Source organism: Phalacrocorax aristotelis, chromosome 18 (genome assembly GCF_949628215.1).
Source record: "Phalacrocorax aristotelis chromosome 18, bGulAri2.1, whole genome shotgun sequence".
Taxonomy (NCBI): domain Eukaryota; kingdom Metazoa; phylum Chordata; class Aves; order Suliformes; family Phalacrocoracidae; genus Phalacrocorax; species Phalacrocorax aristotelis.
The window spans coordinates 12,582,765-12,603,585 of record NC_134293.1 but is presented as its reverse complement, the minus strand read 5'-3'; the positions used below and the strand labels follow the sequence as shown (position 1 = coordinate 12,603,585).

The 20,821-nt window shown below is 50.6% G+C and overlaps 1 protein-coding gene across 11 annotated transcripts in view; it reads right to left on the bottom strand.

Annotated features, from left to right (window-relative positions):
* The window catches only part of TSPOAP1 (TSPO associated protein 1), a 70,324-nt gene that overhangs the window by 41,493 nt on the left and 8,010 nt on the right, over positions 1 to 20,821 (bottom strand). For all 11 annotated transcript variants that reach the window (XM_075113106.1, XM_075113103.1, XM_075113107.1 and 8 more), the window contains exons 2-8: positions 16,156 to 16,263; positions 14,292 to 14,420; positions 12,076 to 12,252; positions 8,522 to 8,791; positions 3,095 to 3,202; positions 2,146 to 2,229; positions 629 to 718 (exon numbers count right to left, since the gene is read on the bottom strand). In XM_075113106.1, the coding sequence (XP_074969207.1) occupies positions 629 to 718; positions 2,146 to 2,229; positions 3,095 to 3,202; positions 8,522 to 8,791; positions 12,076 to 12,252; positions 14,292 to 14,420; positions 16,156 to 16,263 (966 nt within the window). The remainder of the gene's footprint in view (positions 1 to 628; positions 719 to 2,145; positions 2,230 to 3,094; positions 3,203 to 8,521; positions 8,792 to 12,075; positions 12,253 to 14,291; positions 14,421 to 16,155; positions 16,264 to 20,821) is intronic.

The following is a 20,821-nucleotide window of genomic DNA, read 5'->3' as shown; positions in this document are numbered from 1 at the left end:
ATTTTCACATGCAACAACATGGTCCTAGAACACAACCCTTGCAGGTGCAGCCACCCTTCCCCGAAATCCACTCTGCAGACTAAACATTGCAAGTATTCTGCCTTTGTCCCAAGACCTGAAGCTTTTGGGTTTTCCACCCGGCAAGGGCAGCTCTGAATTGCAGGCATGGCTTTCTCCCCTGACCCATCATCAGCCACCAAAACCTCTCTTCGAGGACAACAAAAACATGTCAGAGGCGACTGCGGACTTCCAAATACACCATATGCTCGCACGCACTCGCAGTGATGGGTTCTGCTCTACCTCCACCCTGACCAGTGCACACTGCTCCCCACCAACCGCTGTCTGTCTTTGGTTATGACCTCATTAACAAGTTACCACAGGCAAACCAAGTATGAAGTTAAATAAGGACAAGGCACCTCACTCAAGTCTTGGGAAACTCTGTAATAAAAATAGGGCAATGAACTGCTCTGCTTGCAGTTACCATGGGGCACACAGGACACAAAGGTATGCAGATGGGCACACGACCGTTACTCAGCTGGCAGCTTGAAGATCTAGCACGCTAGGAAGCTCTTCTCAGCAAAATTTTACAGAAGCTAGTGCTCCATCTGACAATGATACTGCTTTTTACCTGTCCTGCCCATCCAGCCTTCTCGTTCAGCTGCAAGTTCTCTTCCGCCAGTCGTGCATTTTCACTTTGTACCTCCTGCAGCTGGATCTCCTGTCCAGAAAGAGCAGGTATTACTACACCAAGGCCCTCAGACTAACTCCCCGCAATTAGTCTGCAGAGCAGCTCTGCTGCTCCTGTTGACGGATGGTGCAGGATGCTGATGTGATGCTGCTTGAGGGGTGGAAGGCAACAGCGTGCAGCACTGCTCAAGCAGATACCAGCCCTGCGCCAGACGATCTCTTAAGTTTCTTCTCCCATTTACATAGCCTCAAAGCCCAGAATGAGAAAGACATTTCCTTGTCTGCTTCACAGCTCCAGTGCCACATTATTTACATACTTCTGTCTAGAACTCCATCTCACCTACAACGATTCACCTAGTTTCACTGTTGGTTCAAGACCAGAGTCATCTTGACAAATTTCAGTTAAGGAGGAAAAATTATTTGGAAGAATGATGCTAAAAGTTCGAGACTGCAAAGTCAAGAGTTTTAAATGGCTGACCCTGAAACCAGCGTTCAGTCTGGAGATAAGAACGCAACATGAGCCAGCTATCACTCCGCCTTAGAGAACACTGCCTCTGAGCAGGCAGGAGACCAGGGACATATGGAGAGACACCGACTGAATTTGTCAGGTCCAGTCCATCTGCAGCAACATTGTACAGCATTAGAGGATATTAATAGTTGCATAATCATGACTCCACATAGACACACGCACATTTTCCCATGCCAGTGTTTTACAGTTCATCACATATTTTCTCACTATCCCAAGAGCTAATGCCCTGTGCGTGCAGTCTAAGTCCCAGTATTTCAAGGTGAGTTGGTCCCCTCTTGACCTTGAAAAGCTACTGTCTAACAACATACAATGACCAACTTATTCCTTAAACATCCCATTCTAACACAGGACATGAGGCTGAGCTATGTGTTAGAACTGACCTGAACTGAGATTTGAGTAAGATATAAAACATTTATTCAGAAGGTAAGCACCCTCGGTTGAAACTATACATTGTCATAGTCACTAATGCCACCAGTGCTGCTCAGCAAAGTAGAAACTGAAGGGAGAAATCCAGATGATGTGATATGACCTGCAAAACCTCCATGAAATTAAATGGAGGCAAGATTTCATCCAACAAATAAGAAGCACAAGAAAATGACTGTGGGTTTGTGTAATTACCATCTCAAGACACAGAAATCTTTCAATACTTGTCTGGAGTGCATGTGAATATGGTAAGTATCTCCTCAAACTAGCAAAGGCCACGGAGTTTCATCCAGTGATTTATGTAGTTATATTCAACCCACAGCTAGCCGAAAGGCTAAATAAACAATTCCAGCCTCAAGGGCTAAAGCCCAAAATCTTTGACAAATTAAGAGAAAGACTGGTGATTCCTTATTAAGATAAACTGAAGAGAACCCAGGAGAGGCACACAACAACCTACCTCCTCTTCTACCATTATGCTCACAACAGCAGGCAACAAGAACACTTACCAGTTCTTTGCATCTTTTATGCTTTTTCCTCACTTCATGCTCAAGGTTTTCACATTTTTTGCGCTTTTTCTTGAGTTCAAATTCCTGCACGAAACAAGCATAAGTAGATCAGCATGTCCACGTTCTTACAATGCATAAGAAATTCAAGCCCAGCTTCTCAGACCCAGTGCTGTATTAGATGTTTTTAAAGAAAATCTCTTTGTGACAAACATAAACAATTAGAAACCAAGGGAGATTTATTTTTTTAAAAAGGTGGTAAAACCAAAAAAAAAGATTTTAAAGTGAAATAGCTACTCCTCTCTTCCCCAAGCCTTTAAACTTCTGGAGACAGTTCTCTCTCTCCCATTTGCACAGATTGTTCTTATTTGTATAGAATAGCATCGAGGACAGGATGCAGGAGACAAGAAGAGCTGTGCAAAATATTCAGCTTGTAACACTAGCTGTGCTATCTTAGCTCCTATTCTAACCCAAATGACACCTAACAGAGAGCAGACATCCTCTGGGTATGTACCTTTATCTGCAATTACTTGCTACCACTCTTGGTTCCTCAGACAGATAAGAACTGCTAAACCTCATTGTGACTTGTCCTAGTTTGCTGGAATAATTAAAAAGGGACATATTCCTCACACGACACCTGTCCCAGCTTAGTCGTACCTGTTCCTGGTTCAAATAAGACTAAAACAAACACAGCACAGAGTCTACTGGCATGTGTCCCTCTCATTTTAGTGTGACATATTCCCCCGCCAGCCCAATACCAGGAACTGCCACCCAGCAACACCCTCCATGCAGACTGTCTGTGTTTCCCCACCAATTCAGCAAGCTTTCCACTTTTGCAGAACAGCTGCACCTAAAAAGACTTCAGTCCCCAAAATCTCTGGCTGGATTGCATGGGTGAAAACCCCAAGAAAAAATATAGCACTCCTTCACCAAAACCAGGTTCACCACTCACCAGCTGCTCTATCTGTTGGCTCCTCTCTTGGTCTGTTATTGCATTTTTGGGAGGGAAATTTTCATGTCCTTCAGAGGCAGGTCCCAGTGGTTGTACACCTGGTTCCACCTGGAAAGCAAGCGAGATGCTGCAGAGCTCAGGGTCAGCCAGGACTACAGAGCACACCATGTACACAGAGGGAGAAGAGGCTCTACTGGCAGTACCGCCTGGGAGAGCAACGCTCCACATGAAAACTTCTGATCTATGAAGTGCACCACTGGACATGGAGAAAGGTGAGCAACATGCCAGGGATGTCTTAGACACCAGAGACCTGTGCTGGGAGTCTTCTGGAGTCCAGCACCCATCAATCCATCTTGACTAATCCACCCACAAGCAACACTGGGCTCCAGAAAGCTCTCAGATCCGAGTTCCCATTTGTGCCTCATCTAAGGTTTCAATGACAGGCATCAGCAATAAAAAGAAGATGGAAGATGGTCAAAAGGGAGAACACAACCCTCATAAAGAGCAGAAAGTAGAAACCAATGAAGATGTCAGAATCTAGAGGCAGGGAAGAGCAGACAAAAAATACCAAGAAAAGGAGCATCCCACCTCAGCTGGTCGCTGGTAGCTGAGAAGGCCTGAAATGGCAGCAGATGTGCTAAGGCGTATGCGCCACCACCAAACCAGATGAAAGGAGACACTTCTCTGTACACGTTTGTGCACAAGTTGCTACCCAAACGCCTTTTGTTTTGGGCTACAATACATCTTTAATCCTCTGAATTTTCACTCTCAGTTGCTATTTGACTTGACATGGACTGCCTAGATTAATCCCTGACAGCAGGGCAAGGCCTGAGGTAAACAAAAGAAACAGCACTTTGATAATGTTTTAAACACTGAATTTAAAGATATCTATTTATAAATAGATTTTAGGGACAGGAGATCTTCAGGACCATCAAAGCCAATCTGTACAGTAAGCAAACTGCAGGATTTTGTGACTCCATCTCAGCCTTTAACCTTTGGTTGACCTCTTGTCAGAAGTGGAATTTGTCATTTCTCTCTGGACATCTACAGTGCCGAGGGACCTACGTTACCAAGTCTGAGCTCCCTTTACAGTCAGTCATTAGGACAGTGTCTAAGCACTATACATAAAATGTGATTTCTTTTACCTGTTTTATGCTTGAAACCCACAAATTTCACCTACGTCTATATTCGTGGATCTATTGCTGAAAGCCAGAAAACTCCAAGAGACTACACTGAAGCCCAGGCTATCAAGGTTTTCACATTTTCTGCTACAAGGAAAATTCTGAAACCACCTCCCATGAGAACCTTATACTCCGTCACCCATGGAATAAGGTTCCCTTGGGAGTTTGGGCAACCTGAGCACCAACCAGCGGCTAGAAATCTTGAGATCCTCCACCCAAGCCATAGTAACTTACAAGCTCCAGCCCTTGGGAGCTTTCAGACATGCTGTGAAACCAGTATTTAACTCTGGAATATCCATGAATAAATGTTTCTGAGACTTTTTTTTTTTTAAACCACCTCGCACATACTAAGTTTCAAATCTGTATTTCACAGATCCCCTCCAAGATTATGCTTCCTCACAAACTGAAAATGTTGCACTTTAGTCAACTTTCATGAAATTAGGTCCCAAGGAATGCTAGTGGATGCCAGCTAAGGTTAGACACTCACTGCACAAGTACCATACACTATGCTTCACAAGTCAGTGTCTCTTGCAAATAGATATGCAAGACAGATTTGCTTGTTTGTGATCATTTCCCAGCAAAAAGCTGAACAAAATTATTACATTCCTAATTACAGACAATTTACAGAAATTACAAAATTATACATTTGCCCACATGGACCTAATTTCTATCCAAGACCAAAGATGCCCCCAGCCACATGCTCATATACTCTTATTTTTACGCAGAACCCAGACTCATCACCATATCAAAAAACTGATAAACGACACTGGCACACATCAAAAAGGCGGCTGTGACCTGGAGCTGCGCCACCTCCTTCACAGCAGGGACTGGAAGGTGCTCAATGAAAGGGCCAGGTGCAATGAATCTGTTCAACCATACAGTTAAAATATCTGTAGAGCAGCTGCTTTCTACCCGCAGGGCGATCCACCTGAGGTGCACCAGCATTGGCAGGGACCCTGCTGCGAGCACAGGATGGGGCTGTACAACTGATCAGCATCCCCAGGCTGCACCAGCTAAAGCTGAATATACAACAGTACCTGTACTTTGGCAAATGACCAGAAAGTTTAAAGCATGCAACAGAGCAAATTAAAAAAATGTTGTAGACTTTCTAGAAAGCTCTGCAGGTGACACCCAGAAATCCTGCCCCAAAAGAATCGCTACCGCATTTTCCACCTATCGATGGCCCATTCCCTCAGCTGTGCCAGGGCAGCTCTGTGCAGTGTCAGGCAGAGCTGGATCAGAAAACTGATGCAGGTTTCAGGACAAGGTGGGAGGAGAGGCTGGGTTTGCCAGGTTATTTTTAACTCCCACTGCTCGCCATGAGTTGTACCAACACAACTGAAGGGGCAATGGGAACAAGCGGTGGTGAACAGGAGGCTGTTTAAGCCAGCACTGCTACTGAAAGAAATCCCTGCTAAATTATGATTTGTCATTACAGAGATAAGCATCCCTTCCAAACCCTAAATAAAGAAGTAGAGAAATCAGAAGGCGAACAGAGAAATGGGATTTTCCAGGAACACTTAGAAGAGAAACTTGCTCTTTATATTCTGAGGAAGTTCTTTGAAAGCTGGGGAATACAGCCCTGACGCACTGTGCTGGGGAGCACGATAGAACAACAAAGTAATTTCTTTTAATTACAATAACTGTGGCGACTGCCCCAAGAGCTGACTTCACCCTCAGCATGGCACCACTACGCCCCCATGAATACAGCCCGTTGAGCCCGGGGTGTTCTGCTCTGCAGGTTTCAGCTAAGAGACTGGCAACAGCCTCCTTGCTCCCCCTTCACTGCTGCTGTCAGGCTTAGTCTTGTTGCTATTTATCCGCCAGAAAAGTCTTCTGACAATGAGGACAGACTCTGCCGAATCGGAGAGATAAAGAACATCCAAAAGAAAGACTGTAATACATGTGCTTGCCTGACAGAATCTGCAGGGTCAGCTGAAAACCAAGGCATGGAAGGGCCATTTGAGGAAGGCAAGGGCAGAGCAGAGGGGGAAAAAAAAAAAATGTCATCTGTGCATCCCTCTTCATCATGGAGGAATCTGGGGGGGTGATGGACCACCAGGGCAGAAATCTCAACCTATGAAGGACAGAGCTGACGATCTCTCTCAAACTGAACTGTCTATAAGAATAACTGTGGAAGCCAACAAAATAAACAGTAACAAATCACCAAATTTAGACAATAATCACCCGAGGGTTCAGAAACCCCCTTTGGCATGAACTGAATCTCTAATTTCAGCAGTAACTGAATCAAGACGTGAAGTGTGTCGTTTCTCCGACACCACCTTAACACGAAATAACTAGAGGGTGGCAAATGTCAAGTTTTAAGAGTATTCCAGTGGACATCTTTGGAAACAGAGACCAGTACATTTGACAGCTGTTCCAGGCAAACTGATAGAAATTGCAACAATTAAGTAGATACTTAGAAAAACCTCCAAGCAAATGTATATTGTGGAAAAAAAAAACATACTCACAAATCTACAAAGAGTCCTAAGGTGTCAGCAAGCAAACAGGTGAGGGAGATCGAGTAGGTACAATCTGCTTGGGTGCTCTGAACACGTTCAGCTACAGTGCTCTAGAAGGCTTCTGCAGACACTGAGCCACCACAGAATAGGAGGGCAAGGTTTTCTCTCAGGTAAATATCTAGTAAAAATGAGATGACTAAAAGAGAGGCAGCAGGAACCACGTTCTCCAAGTACTAATCTAGCAAAGAGACAAATGGGGAAGAGGGCCTCATGACACTGAGAGATTACAGAGGGCCATCAGACAAATGATGTTTTAATAGAACCCAGTGCTTAGACAAAAAGGCAAAGACATCTATTGGGAAAGGCAGAGAAAACTTCATTAGGCCACCGTATAAATCAACGACACAGCATTGGGATACTGCGTGCAGTGCTGCTTCCTCCAGTACAAAAATAGCAGAGAAAATGTACAAAGGAAGGAGACAAAGACGATAAACACTGAACAGTGGAAGAGGCTGGAAGGAAACAAAAAAACAGCTCGAGGAGAGGGGCCTATAAACTCACAAGTGACTCAGAAAAGATGAACAAGGAATGAATATTCAATACATCTTCTGTAAGAGCTGGGGAGCAATAAATGAGAGCAGCTGGTGCCAGTTCAGAGGGGAGATGAGCAGCCCGTCCTTACAGTGCCTCACACGCGAAATTCTGCCACGGGACACCGGGTACTGAAAACTTCGAAGGAAAACGGGGTGAAGCCAGACAAGGCAAACCCAGCAGGAGCCCGCCGACCCCGCGGTGCCGCCCCTGGCTCGGGGAGCCCCCATACGCCGGAGCTGGCGGGCACCGGGCCGCGCCCGGCCCCCGACCCCCCGCCCGCCCGGCCTGCCGCCTGCTCCGAGGCCTCTGCCGGCCCCTCGCCCCCGGCCCGGCCCGACCCCGGCTAACCGGGCCGCAGCGCCCTCCCGGAGGCACCCACCGGGACCGGCCAAACCTCGGCCCCTCCGCACGGCGGGCCGAGCCCCTCGGCCGGCCCCGGCCCTCTCACCGCGGCTTCGACCTCCTTTGCGAAGGACGTCACCCCGAGCGCCGAGGCAGAACCCCGCGGGCAGGGGAGGCCCCGGCGGGAGGCGGCGCCCGGAGGCGGCCCGGATTTGCCGGGCCGTACCACTGCGGCCGCGGAGGGGCGGCGGGGCCGGGGCGCGGGAGGCGGCCGCGGCGTGAGCCCGGCCCGGCCCGCCTCGGGGCTGCGGCCTGGCGGGAGCCCTGGCGGCGGGGCGGGCAGGGGCGGGCGGCGGCCGTGGCGGGGTCGGGGCCCTGCGGGGCCGGGCCCGGCCGTGGCAGCGGATGGGGTGGGGGTCACGGAGCGGCAGGCCTCCCTGCCACCGTGGCCGCGGGTGCCCGCCGCTCTGCCACCGGGAGCCAGTGTCTAAGCCTCCACAAACACCAAAAACGTGCGTTTTCAGCAAATGAGGGTAAAAAGAGGGGTTGCCTGGTATCCTAGGCTGGAAAAGGCAGCATGGGAGACCCGTGCTGGGAATGACAAGCAGGACCAAGCCGCCGGCGTGGCTCGGTCTCCCCGCGCTGGAGTGGGCTGCCAGCAGTGCCCGCGTCCCCTGCACCCGGTGAGACCTGGCACCTGAATCGGTCATTTTAGAAACCAGCACAGCACCTGCTCGCAGCGGATGCAAACCGCGGCACCCACGTACTCTTAAGAAGTTTCCTAAGAACAGAAATTAATTAAGTAATTAAACAGCAAAACTCTTAGATCGCTGACCCACTTGTCTCACCTCCCTGTGTACTTCCCCTCCGAGCGCTGCGTCTCCCAAGCGGGTCTCCTTCGGTAGAGGTGAACCTTTGAGGCAGGTATTTAGTGTTGGGACGGGTGGTCCCAGGCGTGCAACAGTGCTTGGCAAAGAGCCGCCTGAACTGATTTTAGAGGAACGCAGACACTCCTTGAAATTCTTCAGCGCGATCTGTCTCTGCAGCCGTAACACCTCTCTCTGGGATTCCCGCAACAGGCGATCAAACTGGATGACGTTCAGGCAGCGAGGGTCATCCTGCGGGAAACGCAACCAAAACATCGTGTTGCTGACAAGCTCTAAAAGGTGGGACAGGTCAGGGTGGTGATTTAACATGCAAACTCCAAAAGCCTTGCTGAGGGCACGCTGGCAAAAGCCAGGTAGTGTGGCACACGAAGATTTCTGTTTCCTGGGTCTCCAAAGCTTCAAAAGGAGTCACTTCCCATCCCTTATGCAAATACCTTATTCCTCCAGTAGATAAAAACTAGCCTGTAATGCTTCTGCCTCTATCCCAGCACAAAACAAAAGGCTTTTCTAAGTGTGTGCTTTCTCAGTGCTTGCCAGCAGAGAGCGTGTCAGGATAATGTAATTTCATTTCCCAGCCAAATGAGAGCCTTAGCTGATTTACCTCCTTGACGTGAGCGCTGGCATCCTCTGCAGCCCTAATGGTGGTTAGGGCTTTAAATGAAGGACATCTGGGATTTGCTCAGTTCTCGCTCAGGATAATGTTTGATTTGCAAACATTATTGATTTCTAACCTCTCCAGAGACAGTATGTGTGGATGGGCCCCTATCTTTAACACAAGGAGTCACTCCCACCCATTCCAGACCCAAACCTGCTGCTTTTGAAGGAAACCAGTGCAATCTTACTCTCACAAAAAAATGGTGAGTATATGTCACCAGCTTGTTTGATTTTTCAAAGGTTTTCAGATTTCAAGAAGCTGAAGAAACAGGTACCTGCATGTTCATACGTACATACAAAAGCTGGTTATGAAAACCTGTCTTTACAAATATGCTGCTGGAGGAGACATTGCTCATTCCCCTGGAAAGCTCCTAAACCAGTGGATTCAATGCATAATTGGTATCCAGGACAAATTTAATCTGCTTCCCTGTTCAGTTACTTGCCCTAAAAATAGTACATGCTTTATAAATACAATTTGTGTAGAAAACCATGGTTACTCTCACGCTACAAGGGGGAAACTGAGGCAGCTTTAATAGGAACTGATTGCAGATTCAAGAAGTGAGCAGCTGGGCCTCCTCTGCACCAGACCCATGTTCAGGCTATCAGGGTAGTAGTTCTTTAAACAAAATTGGCTGCGGCTCTGTGTAAAATCTCCCTTCCCCCACTAAAAAAAAAGGCAGCTATTCCCAACAGACAGCCCCTGAAGCCTGGGGGAACAAGGGAGTAGGAAAAAAGCTCAGTCCTCCACGTACAGTTTCTGTTATGGACGTCCCCTGCAGCTGCCTTGCTCTTCCCCACGATTCCCCTGCTTCCAAGAATCCATGCTGCAAGAAATTGCAGTCTGCTATTAGTTGGAGCTGGGGTTTGGTTGGGAGCCCATCACCAGAGCATGATCTCAGGAAATCATTTTATCTTTCCCGAAAAGCCCTGACTTTGCAAAACAAGGGCAATGCTTTTGCAGCCCAACATGCAGGGTGTCCGTCCTGCCACTGAAAATGGAATGGAGATCCATTTCACAGCTACTGGAAGAGCTGTGCTGATTTAAATACCCTAGATTAAAATTGATTTGGTTACAAACTCTGAGGGTGTGCTTAATATCTCTGCATATAAACCCCTTCATTGGCATAATGCATTTTGCATGCTGCAGACAGATTACGTGAATTCTGAATTTTAACTAGCTGAAAATTAAAATTTAATGAGCTGCTTGCTTGGAAGAGAAATGGGAAAAACAAGATCAGACAAAACGATCTCCTCTCTTGCTTTCTTCTCTGCGGATTCCCTGCTCGCGTATCAATACCCCCCATTACTGGTGCCTCGGCAGCTACACAGACAGTCCCACCTGCTGAGCCAGGGTGGTCACCCATGCCCTCGCAAGACAGCGGCTGAATTCATCAACCCTGAGGATTGCTCCATGTGCATTTCCTTGGCCAGTAATGAATCTTGCTCACCTAACTTTGCCACATTCCTCTACAATTTGTCGCTCTCCTGTCCCTGGCAGATTCAGGTTGCCGGCATGCTCTGCTAGGAAATTCAGACTGCCCTGGAAGGGGCCTGTTCCCACTTCTGGGGGGGTCTGCAGTGAGAAATCAGGGGGACAGGAAGGGAATTTCTTCTTGGTCACACTGTAGAGTACAGTCAGACCTGGATAACTTTCTCTTGTGGTTTAATGCCAGCAGGGATCAGTGGGGCAGGCTGTACAAACAGCAGACACCTGATCCTTCTGGTTCTGATGGGATCTACATCAGGGAAAGACTGAGCATCTACCTTTAAAGCCATAGTTCAAATGAATGTATGGGGAGGTCAGGAACAGAAATAAAGCTGCTTTCATCGGGGAGTATTTTTCACCTAAATATCATGTAAGTAGGGTAGGTAGAAATATAAGTATTCATTCAACTCAGCTGGGTGCTGGAATGTAGGGTTGCACTCGACCACATCTGCATTGGCAAAACAGGGAATCCAGTGCAAGCCCTAGCATTACTGAGCTTCTCAGGAGAGTTTATTAACTGACCTAAACTGAAAACGTCTAGCTCACAAACAAAAGATGTATCTGATATGCCCAGAACAGGTTGCTTTCATCACCTTGAGTGGGAATAATTTCACCAACGTCAGATGTCTGCAGAGGCTCCTTTCAGAGTCATCGCAGAGAAACAGTGTTCTGAGGGAGCAACACCTCCAACCAGTTTCAGACATCTGCCTGGGGATGAGCTAAATTACCCCTTTTATCCCATCATTTATATCAGCACATTCTGTGCTGGTGCTGAGGGGAACGTAGGTCACCAGCCCAGGTGCAGGCATCAGCATTGTTACTGGTTTCATGAACACCTGCCCCTGCCTAGTGATTTATACCCTCAACTCACAGTCATAAAAGGATGCACCTAGTTATCGCCAGTCTTGCAGTGGCTGTGAGTGCTCAGAAAGCTGCAGCTCAAGATAAGGGATTTAGACTGGTTCCTGGGAACACGCTTAGCTGGTGTACTTTTTAAAGAAACACTTTAAAAGGAGGTCCTGCTTCTACCTCTTGCTTGAAGCTCATCACTGTGAGAAGATATCCTGTATTTGTGGCTTATTGGGGTTTTCCAGAGGGAGAGTTTTAGTCCCTTCTGAAAATGGCAGCTCAGACCCATGAATTCACAGAAGGTCAATCGGAGTGTTCCCCAACACACTGTTCTGGAGGAGTCCAGACACTGCCTGCCACACAGTCACCCAATATCCCCCATCCAAATCACACATCAGATGCCCTCTGTTTCCAGTCTGCATTTGGGACTAATTGTCCTCATGCTGCTTCCTGGAGCCTGGTTCCCATCATTGCTGTTGCACTGCTTGTCCCCAGCCACTGAGGGGTGTCCCAGAAAGTGTCTCACCTTCCCTGCGATGAGTTTAGCCTGCAGCTCCCGGCACTCCTGCTGCAGAGCTTCGATCTGCTTGTCTTTCGCCAGGAGAGCACTGGCTTGCTCTGTCAGCTCCTTGGCACGCTGGCGGGCAAATGCTTTTTTACACAGCTCCAGGCTGGAGCCCTTCAGAGGCACTGGAGCGGTTACCTACACCGGAGGGAGCAGCAAGGGAGAAAGCCACATGAGCTGGTGTTCGTTAACCAGCACCCCAACAGCCACTGGGAAGGGAGCACTGTGAAGAGATGCAGCCTAGCCCCAAAGGACACACAAGCAGAAGAGCATGACAGATGTACAAAAAACATGAGCGGAGAGAGGAGGTGCTGGATTGCGAAGTGGATCAGAGAAGAGGTGGGAAGGAGAAGGTGCCCAGCGGATGGGGCCAATAGTCAGCACAAGGGGCTGCAGGCAGGGCAACAGCGGGTGGGGAGAGGAGAGAAAAACACAACAAAGGCAGAAAGACAGAAGGCAGCGGAGAGGAGGAGGGGAGGATGGCAAGGAAGATCAGCATAGGAGCAAGGACAGAGGTGGCCAAGCCAGGAAGAGAAATGGAGCTTCTGTGGGTTTCTAGGCAGTGAGAGAGAGGGCTTCAGCATGGATGGGTGGAAGACCCAGGCAAAGAGGGAGGCAAGAGAGAGCCCAGCAAGGGCCAGCATGGCCAGGGGAGGACTGGGAGATGAGCAGGAGAAGCAGTTCAGCTTCACGTGCTCCCTGTGCAGGAGGGAAGAGCGAGGGTGGGGATGGCAGGGTGCTAGAGGGGGAGCAGAGCAGAGAGGGACAGGAAGCTGGCTGGGCACAGGCTCTGGGCAGGAGCTGAGGCTGCTCACCTTCAGTCTCCCTGGGATGCCTGCTCTCAGCATGCACCCCCATCCCTGGGGCCAGCTGTCTCACTGAGTACCAGCACCGTGGAGCTGGAGGAAGGGGCAGTTCACGCCCCGCTGCTCATCCCAACCCTCTGGGCAGTGAAGCCACATCCAGTCCCTGGATTTATCAAACACAGCCTCTCCCTGTCCAGCAATTTTTGTCTGTACAAAGCCTGACAATTTGGCGAGGGGGAACTCCATCCCCTGCCTGATCAGGAACATGGCATCCTCTGTGCACACTCTTCCTCCCCAGGTCTCCCCGAGCATCTCGCCCACGTGCAGAATCTGCGGGCCAGGCCCCGGCTCCACAGGACCTGTGTACCAGGCACTGAAGGCAACTGCTGCCAGATTAACCCCAGTGCCTCAGAGTCCCTTCTCTGGGCATGCAGCTGTCTGGTCCTGCCTCCAGGAAAAAAACAAAACAGTATTTGTATAGTTGCTGGAGGGTCTGCATAGCTGTTGGATATATATCAAATGATTTATCTTAACATAGTATGTGACAAGTCCACCTGGCAGCAATGGTTGCCTTGCAAATACCAAAACCCTGTGACAGACGGGCAGCATGGTGCCTGGGGACAGAGAGGGCAGGCAGTGCCAGGAAAATCCCCTACCTTCTCTTCAGCAAATCTTTCACTTCCCCCTTTCTGACCTAAAGGGCTTGAATTCCCCATCACAATCCCTGGTTTCCTTCCAATAGAAGAAAGGTTTTCCCTTACTCCACTGCAATTAGGAAGCTCATACAAGTGCTTGTGCACAAGTTCCCACATTGTGTGCCATCTCCCACCACTCCTGCACCATGTCAGATACTATAGGGTTTGCAACAAGCTGCTGTTGGGTTGGAGAAAGTAAAAACCATGCGGCTTGCACAGCAATGCAAGCGAGGTGTAGATGAGGCAAAGCAGAGTCTCTCACCCCTTCCTGTTTTTCTTTACCGCACTCCTTTTCTTATTCAAATACTTCCTGTTTCTTTTCGGTGAAGTCAGATGAATTATTTTCACAACTTGCCCCGGGAAAGCTGAGCTAATTACCTTAAACTAACACCTTAAGGTAGGTCAGCACATTTACAGCAAGAAACCAAGCAGGAGGAAATTGCTCAAAGCTAGCTCCCTGCACACAAGCAGAAGCAGCTGGTGATAGCTGGATTTCATGATTCTTGCCCTGCTGCTGATGTGCAAAGCATGTTTGCTCTAGGTTTAAGAAAAGGGGGAAGAAAAGGACTTTCTAGCTCAGTAGAAGTAGAAAGCGAGAAGTCCTGGCGATGAGGTGCTCTCCTAGCTCAGCTTCCCATCCCAGCCGTGCCCAGCAGCGGCAAGCCCCCGCACTCACGACTTTGAGGTTTGCCTCCTGGAGTTTCCGGGCTCTTTCCTCCAGGCGCTTGGCGATCACTGCCAGCTCCGCGTTCTTCCTCTTCAGGTGCTTCACCTTCTCCTCTGTCTGGGGGAAGCAGCTCCTGCGCTGGATAACAGAAAGAGAGGTTTGAGGTGAAGCCCCCGCTCAGCTCGAAGCTGCGCGCAGGGTGTTAGGGGAAGCCAAGGTCCCCAGCCCTGCCTGACCTGCCCTGTTCCCACAGAGCTTTTCCCAGCCAGGGCTTGGCCTGTTCTCCTATAACTGTCCCAACCGTTACATACTGACCTCTGCTCTTGTTGCCTCTCCAGTCACTGAAACCTGTGTTTTTCCCAGTACTTTTGTTAATGTGACCTCTTGGTCCCCGTGAGACGCCCCTCACCCCACCCCAGGCCATCCTGCAGGGTCCCTCTCCATCCGCAACATGCTCGTTGCAGGCTCTGCCTTTGCCGGCTGGGACTCGGCGTGTCTCCAGCATCAGTCTGGCCTGGCTGCCCACCCTTTGGGCTTTCTCTTCCAAAGTCTTCCCAGTTTATTTCCCTGGGGTTACAGGACTTAACACATCGCTGCGGATTTGTGCAGCACTGCCACTGCAAGCTTTGCCCTTGTCCTTTTTCTCATGACACTGAAGCATGAGTTGGGGGGAGCGGGGAGAAAGCGGCAAAGGACTTTATGATGTTTGCAACACGAATTTCCTTTTTCTTCCTATTGATTCTGTTCGCTCTTAATCCCCTTTTATTTGTTATCTGTCTGTTTCGATAAGCTGCCTCTTGCCGATGGCTCGTTCTCTCAAGGTCGTAACCAGATGTGTTGCGATGTCTTTTCACATCAGCAAAAATGTCAGGTCAGCTGATCCTTCTAATTATTTTCCTCCCTACCCCTGTGAGATCCCACCATGGGCACTTGCTGCTTTCACTGCTTTTCTTCAGCCGGAAGACTGAGGCAGATTTTTGAGAGTAAGATTTGATGAGAGTTTATATGATAGTGCCTTGCTAAAATCCAGATGACTGATAAGGGGTAACTCCGCAGCATGCAGGTCATAATGCATTTATGCTTTTAGTGTAAGAAAATTATCTAAAATATGCATTTTGAATTTGGTGATATAAACCTGAAATGCCGAGCAATCACATTTTCAGGGGCCTGGGGTTGCCATATCCCCACGCCACGGGGCTGTGCAAGGGGCTGATGCTCTCCAGGGAGGATGCAGGAGGGGAATATTCCCTTGTCGTACTTCCCGAGGGTCCTGGCTGCGCACCATGGGCCTGGGAAGCCAGGGATGGGGGAGCGGGGCAGAACGGGCAGCACAGGCTGTGGCAGCCTGGCTTGGCTCTAGGTGCTGGGTGTGCAGCCAGGTGCCGAGCTCCCATGGGAGCAGGGGGCAGTGCTGCACCATCACCCAAAGTCGAGGCTGAGTGAATCAGTGTTTCTGCTTTTCTAATTAAAGAGGAAAGAAGTGCGACTTCCCCCTCCCCTGCTGTCAGCTCGACGCTGCCTTGCTCTCTGCCTGCTCTCGCAGGCAGCTGCGTTACAGCCTCTTATGGTTTCCAGCAGGCAAGTAGCACCAGACAAAGATGTCAGAGGGTAGCAGAGGATCCAGGCTCCACTTTGCCTTGCAACGAAGGGGTTCTGCTTGAGCCAACGACAGGTGCAGTGAGAAAGCACCCAGGAGACCTAAAGCACCCAGACCCTCTTTCCCCCCGGCCCTGCCCAGCTGATCCTGTGTGCCAGCTTCTCGTGGAGTTGGCAGCAGACGGCAGCTCTCCCCAGCCGGGACTCCCTCCCCATGGAGCACCCGTGCTCCCAGCACCCGGGTGGGACACGGGATGGGGCCACATCCTCTGCTCACCAGCAAGCTGTTCTCCTCGGCCAGGCTGGAGCAGCGGTGCCGCAGGTCCTCCAGCGCACTCAGGAGCTTTGTGTTCTGGCTCACGAGGAAGCCGTAATCAGTCCCGTTCTGCAAAACAGCGCGGGAGAGGCAAGGCAGGGCTTTGCCTGCCCAGGGCAAGGGGGAGAGGGACTGCAGCTGCATGCCCACCCTGCACCCACAGCGAGCCCAGCCTGGCTCTGCAGGGAGGCTGGCAGGAGTGGGGTGCAGGCAGCGAAGGGGCAGGGTGGAATGTGGAGGCTCATTTCAGGAGGCAAGGGGCTGCATGTCCTTTAGGGGACAAGTGGCCTTCGGGGCTGGGCTGCATCACCTGTGGGTGACAGCTACTGTCTCTGTAGTTTTAAGGATGCTTTCATCATGCCCAGACCCTCACGTCATCCCCAGACACTTGCATTTTGCCATGGTACCATCTAAACCCACTCAAGGGCCAGCAAAAGCCAGGCAGGCAGAGCACAAGCCATGACACCCCAGACACGTGCACGGCTCCCCATGGTTCATGGAGGAGGCTGCCTCCAGCAGCACACGGCTTTCAGAGGTGATGAGAGCTCCTTGCCTGTCTCCCCTTGCCAGCTCCCCTGGTTTGGCCCAGGAGCCCGCCCAGCGTCCAGGCCCCAGGGTCTGCCCTCTCAGTGTCAGCCTCGGCTCCTGAAGAAGGCGATGTGCTGGATTTCTTTGCAAAACACCACCTTAATTTTGTCACATCAAAAGCAGCAGCAGCTCTGCCAGGAGCTGTATATATAGCTTTGTGGTTACTGCTTCCTGCTCAGAGCAGCTCGCCACAGGCTCGCTGCTGAAGCAGGCTCCCAGAGAGTATTTTTGTGCATTAGCACATCTCATAGCCAAGCTATTGCTTCACAGCTGCCATATGACAGCAGCAAGCTGCGCACCTCGGGAAGACCTGGCCAGATGTTTTCCCAGCAGCCAGGCAAGCCTTGCAGGACGTGCTCCCAGTGCCTGGCAAGTCGTTGCTGGTGCTGCTGAACGGCTGTGACCTTCCCCAGTGCAGAGCTCTGCTTCTGTACTTCGCAAGCCAAGGCTATGAGTAAAACATCCTTCAGGCCACCAAAGAAATGCTGTCCAGGCTTTTTTGGTATCAAGAAGCCAGAGAGGCAGCTCACAGCACTAGGGTGTCACTAAGCTCTGTGAGGTCTGAGACTGGCTAAAACTCACTATGCCTTTGACCGATACTATATTTTGGCTTCTCACTCATGGCTATTGCAGAAAAAGGGCAGGAGGCCAATGCCACAAAGTCCAGCCCATCGAATCCCCTGGAGTGGCCGTCCTGCCCATGCCATGGCTCTCCCAACCTCTCATGCCTTCATGGAAATGCCTTGGCAGAGCAGGGAAGGAAACACAACTGAGAGAGATTGAAAACCAAAAAAACAAACACCCTCAAAAGATAACACCCAGCCCTCCCTTCTGGCCTCACACAGTGTTCCCAGGTCCTACCAGCCCTCTGAGACACCAGAAGGGGATGGTAGGTGCCACGAGTTGACAGGCCTTGGGCAGAGTGGTTTGCAGGCATCCACCCTGTAGAAATTCCAGGGTTTGAGAAAGCTGGAGTGAAATGCCCCATGGGAAGAGGTTGTATCACTTTCCACTTGCTGGAAAGCAAAACTACATTTGTTTTCCTCTATTCTTTTTTTTTTTTTCCCTAGGCACAAAGGCACGGTTACCGCCACAGTCACCAGGCACATCGCCCCACAGCAACCCCCAGGTACCTGGGTGCCCTCTCCTGCTCCAACAACTCCGGGCTGCTCCCAAGGATGCTCAGGGCAGGCCCAGGAACGAAGGAGCTTCCCCAAATCAGCGGCCTGGAGGAGCTGGGGAGCTCCCCTGGCAGCCAAGCACCCTGCCCGGTGTAGTGGTCTGGGCCCAGAAACCCAGTACCAGATCCTATGGCATCGGTCCCATCCCTGCTGCTTTACAGGGACAGCAAGGTCCCCCCGAGAATGCTTCCTTATTGCCAGCTCTAGGAACAGCAAAGCACTTCCTTGGGCTCAGCACCCATGCAGGGAATGCTGTGGGTGCTGGGGGGGACACAGAGCAGGGTGGGTGCACAGCAGAGGAGGGGGATCCTATCAGCATCTCCCATGCCACGCCTGGCAGCACTTTGGACTGGTTGACTGCCGCCATCCCCAGAGACAAGCAGGCGGCCCCTGGGGTGAAGTCAAAATACATTATTTCCATCTTCTTGCCACTGCCTCTTGCTCAAAGCCTCAACCTTCTTGTCTGTGCGTGCATGCACTGAGACAGGCTGAGCAAACTCAGCCAGTGAACTCTTCGCTTGGGATAGGAGCTGGAGAGCTTCTGCAGAGGAGCTGATGTGCCCCTGCCTCTCCTGATGTCGTCAGCACCAGGTCTCTGCAGGGGACAACTAGCACTTCCAGCATGGCATGGGGATCTTTTGGGGACTTGCATCCAAATTTCTGTTATTTGAAACCCATTTTCTGTAGCTATAAAACATCATCTTCATTGGGGCAGGATGCAAAGACTCACAACCACTCATCCTATCGGGCTGTCCCCAGCTCAGCCCAGGTTTCCTGCCACTACTCCAGAGCCCATGACAAAGACTGGGATGTCCTAGACCACACAGAGACCTTTCCAGTTCCCTGGGTGTTGCAGGACCCCCGGGTGAAGTGCCATGGAGCAGGAGAGAGCGGCTGTGCGGTCCAGGCTGGGGCCAGGCATGCAGCCAAGCCTCCCCACTGCCAGCACATCCCACTGCAGCCACAGCTCCTTGGGGCTTTGCCAGGAGAGGCACAAGGGGCATCTGCAGCGAGAAGACGTGGAGGCAGGAGATCCTTGCCGTGCCAGGATGTCTGTCCCACACAGGGACCTCTCTGCCCAGGAAAGCTTTGCCAAACCTCCCCCCGGGCGGTGAGCCAGTGCCGGCTGCGTCGGCTGAACTCTCCTCCAAGACCATGTAGAGCCTGGAACCGAAGGACTGTCTAGACGTCATCCCACACTCATTAAACATTCATTTCCTATAATGAAATAGCTTTTAATTTATTAACCGCTCCACTGTTCCTCAGGATTCCTGCGCTGCATGGTGCAGCCTTGCTACAGGCCACGCTCGTGGCCCCGTGGACTGTGCTTTTTGAAGGGGGCTGCGGAAATCAGCAGGGAGAAGAGGCACAGAGGCTGCGCCCAAAGCAACTCTTCTTGATAAAGGCAAGCAGAAGTGCTGGCAGGAGCTGAAATCCAAAAGCATCCCTCAGTCAGGGAGGTGTTCAGTGAGCTGGAGTCGGCAAGAGCTGAGGCAGAGCTGACACCATGGGGCAGCAGGAAGGGCCTCCAGGAAGTCACGTCCCCCAGATCAAGAGCATCCTTGGCCACTAAAAAATTAACCCAAGTGGCACGTTCTTTGGCCATGGGGTAAAGTTTCTAAAACCAGAGCAAGGCAGGAGAAGAGCAGCAGGGTTGCTGAAGGAGGAGAGCAGACTGCGGCTTTGAAGCCTCCCGTTACAGGGAAATTGTCATCATCTGTCGCCTCTTTTGGCAGGTAGAGCCCAAAATACAGTTTCTTCAGGATGCAGTGAGAATGAGCAAAGAAAAGCCTGAGCAGGGCAGCTGCAAGAAGCTGCTGCTTTTTCACCCAAAAACTTCAAAAAGCAATAGAGAGCTGCAGCAGCTTTTTGCAGGGAGAGGTGCCCAACCAGGCTGCTAAATGGGTCACACAGTCAAAATCCCCCTGGAGCATCCAGCATCCAGCGCAGTCTTTAAAGTCCTGCGGAAAACTTGCAGGAAGCCATTTAGGTGACAGTAAATCAAACCACAGTGAGGATGACAGACGCTGCCTGCAGCGGCTGCTCTGCAATGCGGCTCGGGCTGCCAGTGCCTCGCAGCACTGCCTGGCATGGACCAGCCAGGAGGGCTTTCCCCACGCCAGCCCCAGGGAACCTGCAGAAGACTAAGGCCAGCCTTGTTTGAAAATCCCTGCAGAGAGCCAGATGGCGAGGAGGAGTTTATCAGGTGGCCCCATGAGCAGGAGGTCTCAGGTGGCCTCTGGAAACAGGCAGTCTCATGGCTGATTTTAAAATATATACAAGTTCAAGATATCCCTGCAGTGACTTCCCCATCTCCAGCAGATATTGTTTGCTTTGCAAAAGCCGTCTCTGAAAACCAATCCCCCCTTTGCAGACACTTCGCAGACCTATTTCCTAGGTGAAACTATACCAGCTCTCCTGCTATCATGGATATATTAAACCCACCACTTCTCTTTCGTTTGAAATCATTGTCACCAAGCCTCCACCATGTCAAAGCCCTTTAGCTGTTCGTTCCAGCTGACTTTGGTAATTAGTTTCCTTAACTTCTCAATCCTCACCACTTGGAAATGAAACCTGTCATTGCCAATCCATTTTCTCCTCTTCCATCCGGTTTCAAGGGAATTGGCTCTCTCACAGAACAAAGTTATTTTCCATAGGCTGTTCTTCTGCAGTGCCCTCTCTGCATGTCAAAGCAAGACAAAAATAGCATCACCTCCTGTTCGGTCAGTGAGCAAGAGCAAAACCCATCCACTGCCGCTGTTGGCACAGCAAGCTCGCCTCACACCGCAGCGAGCATCGCCCCAGTGTGGGTAAAAGGGACATTTTTGTTAAAGGTGTGGGAGAAGTAAGAGACATGC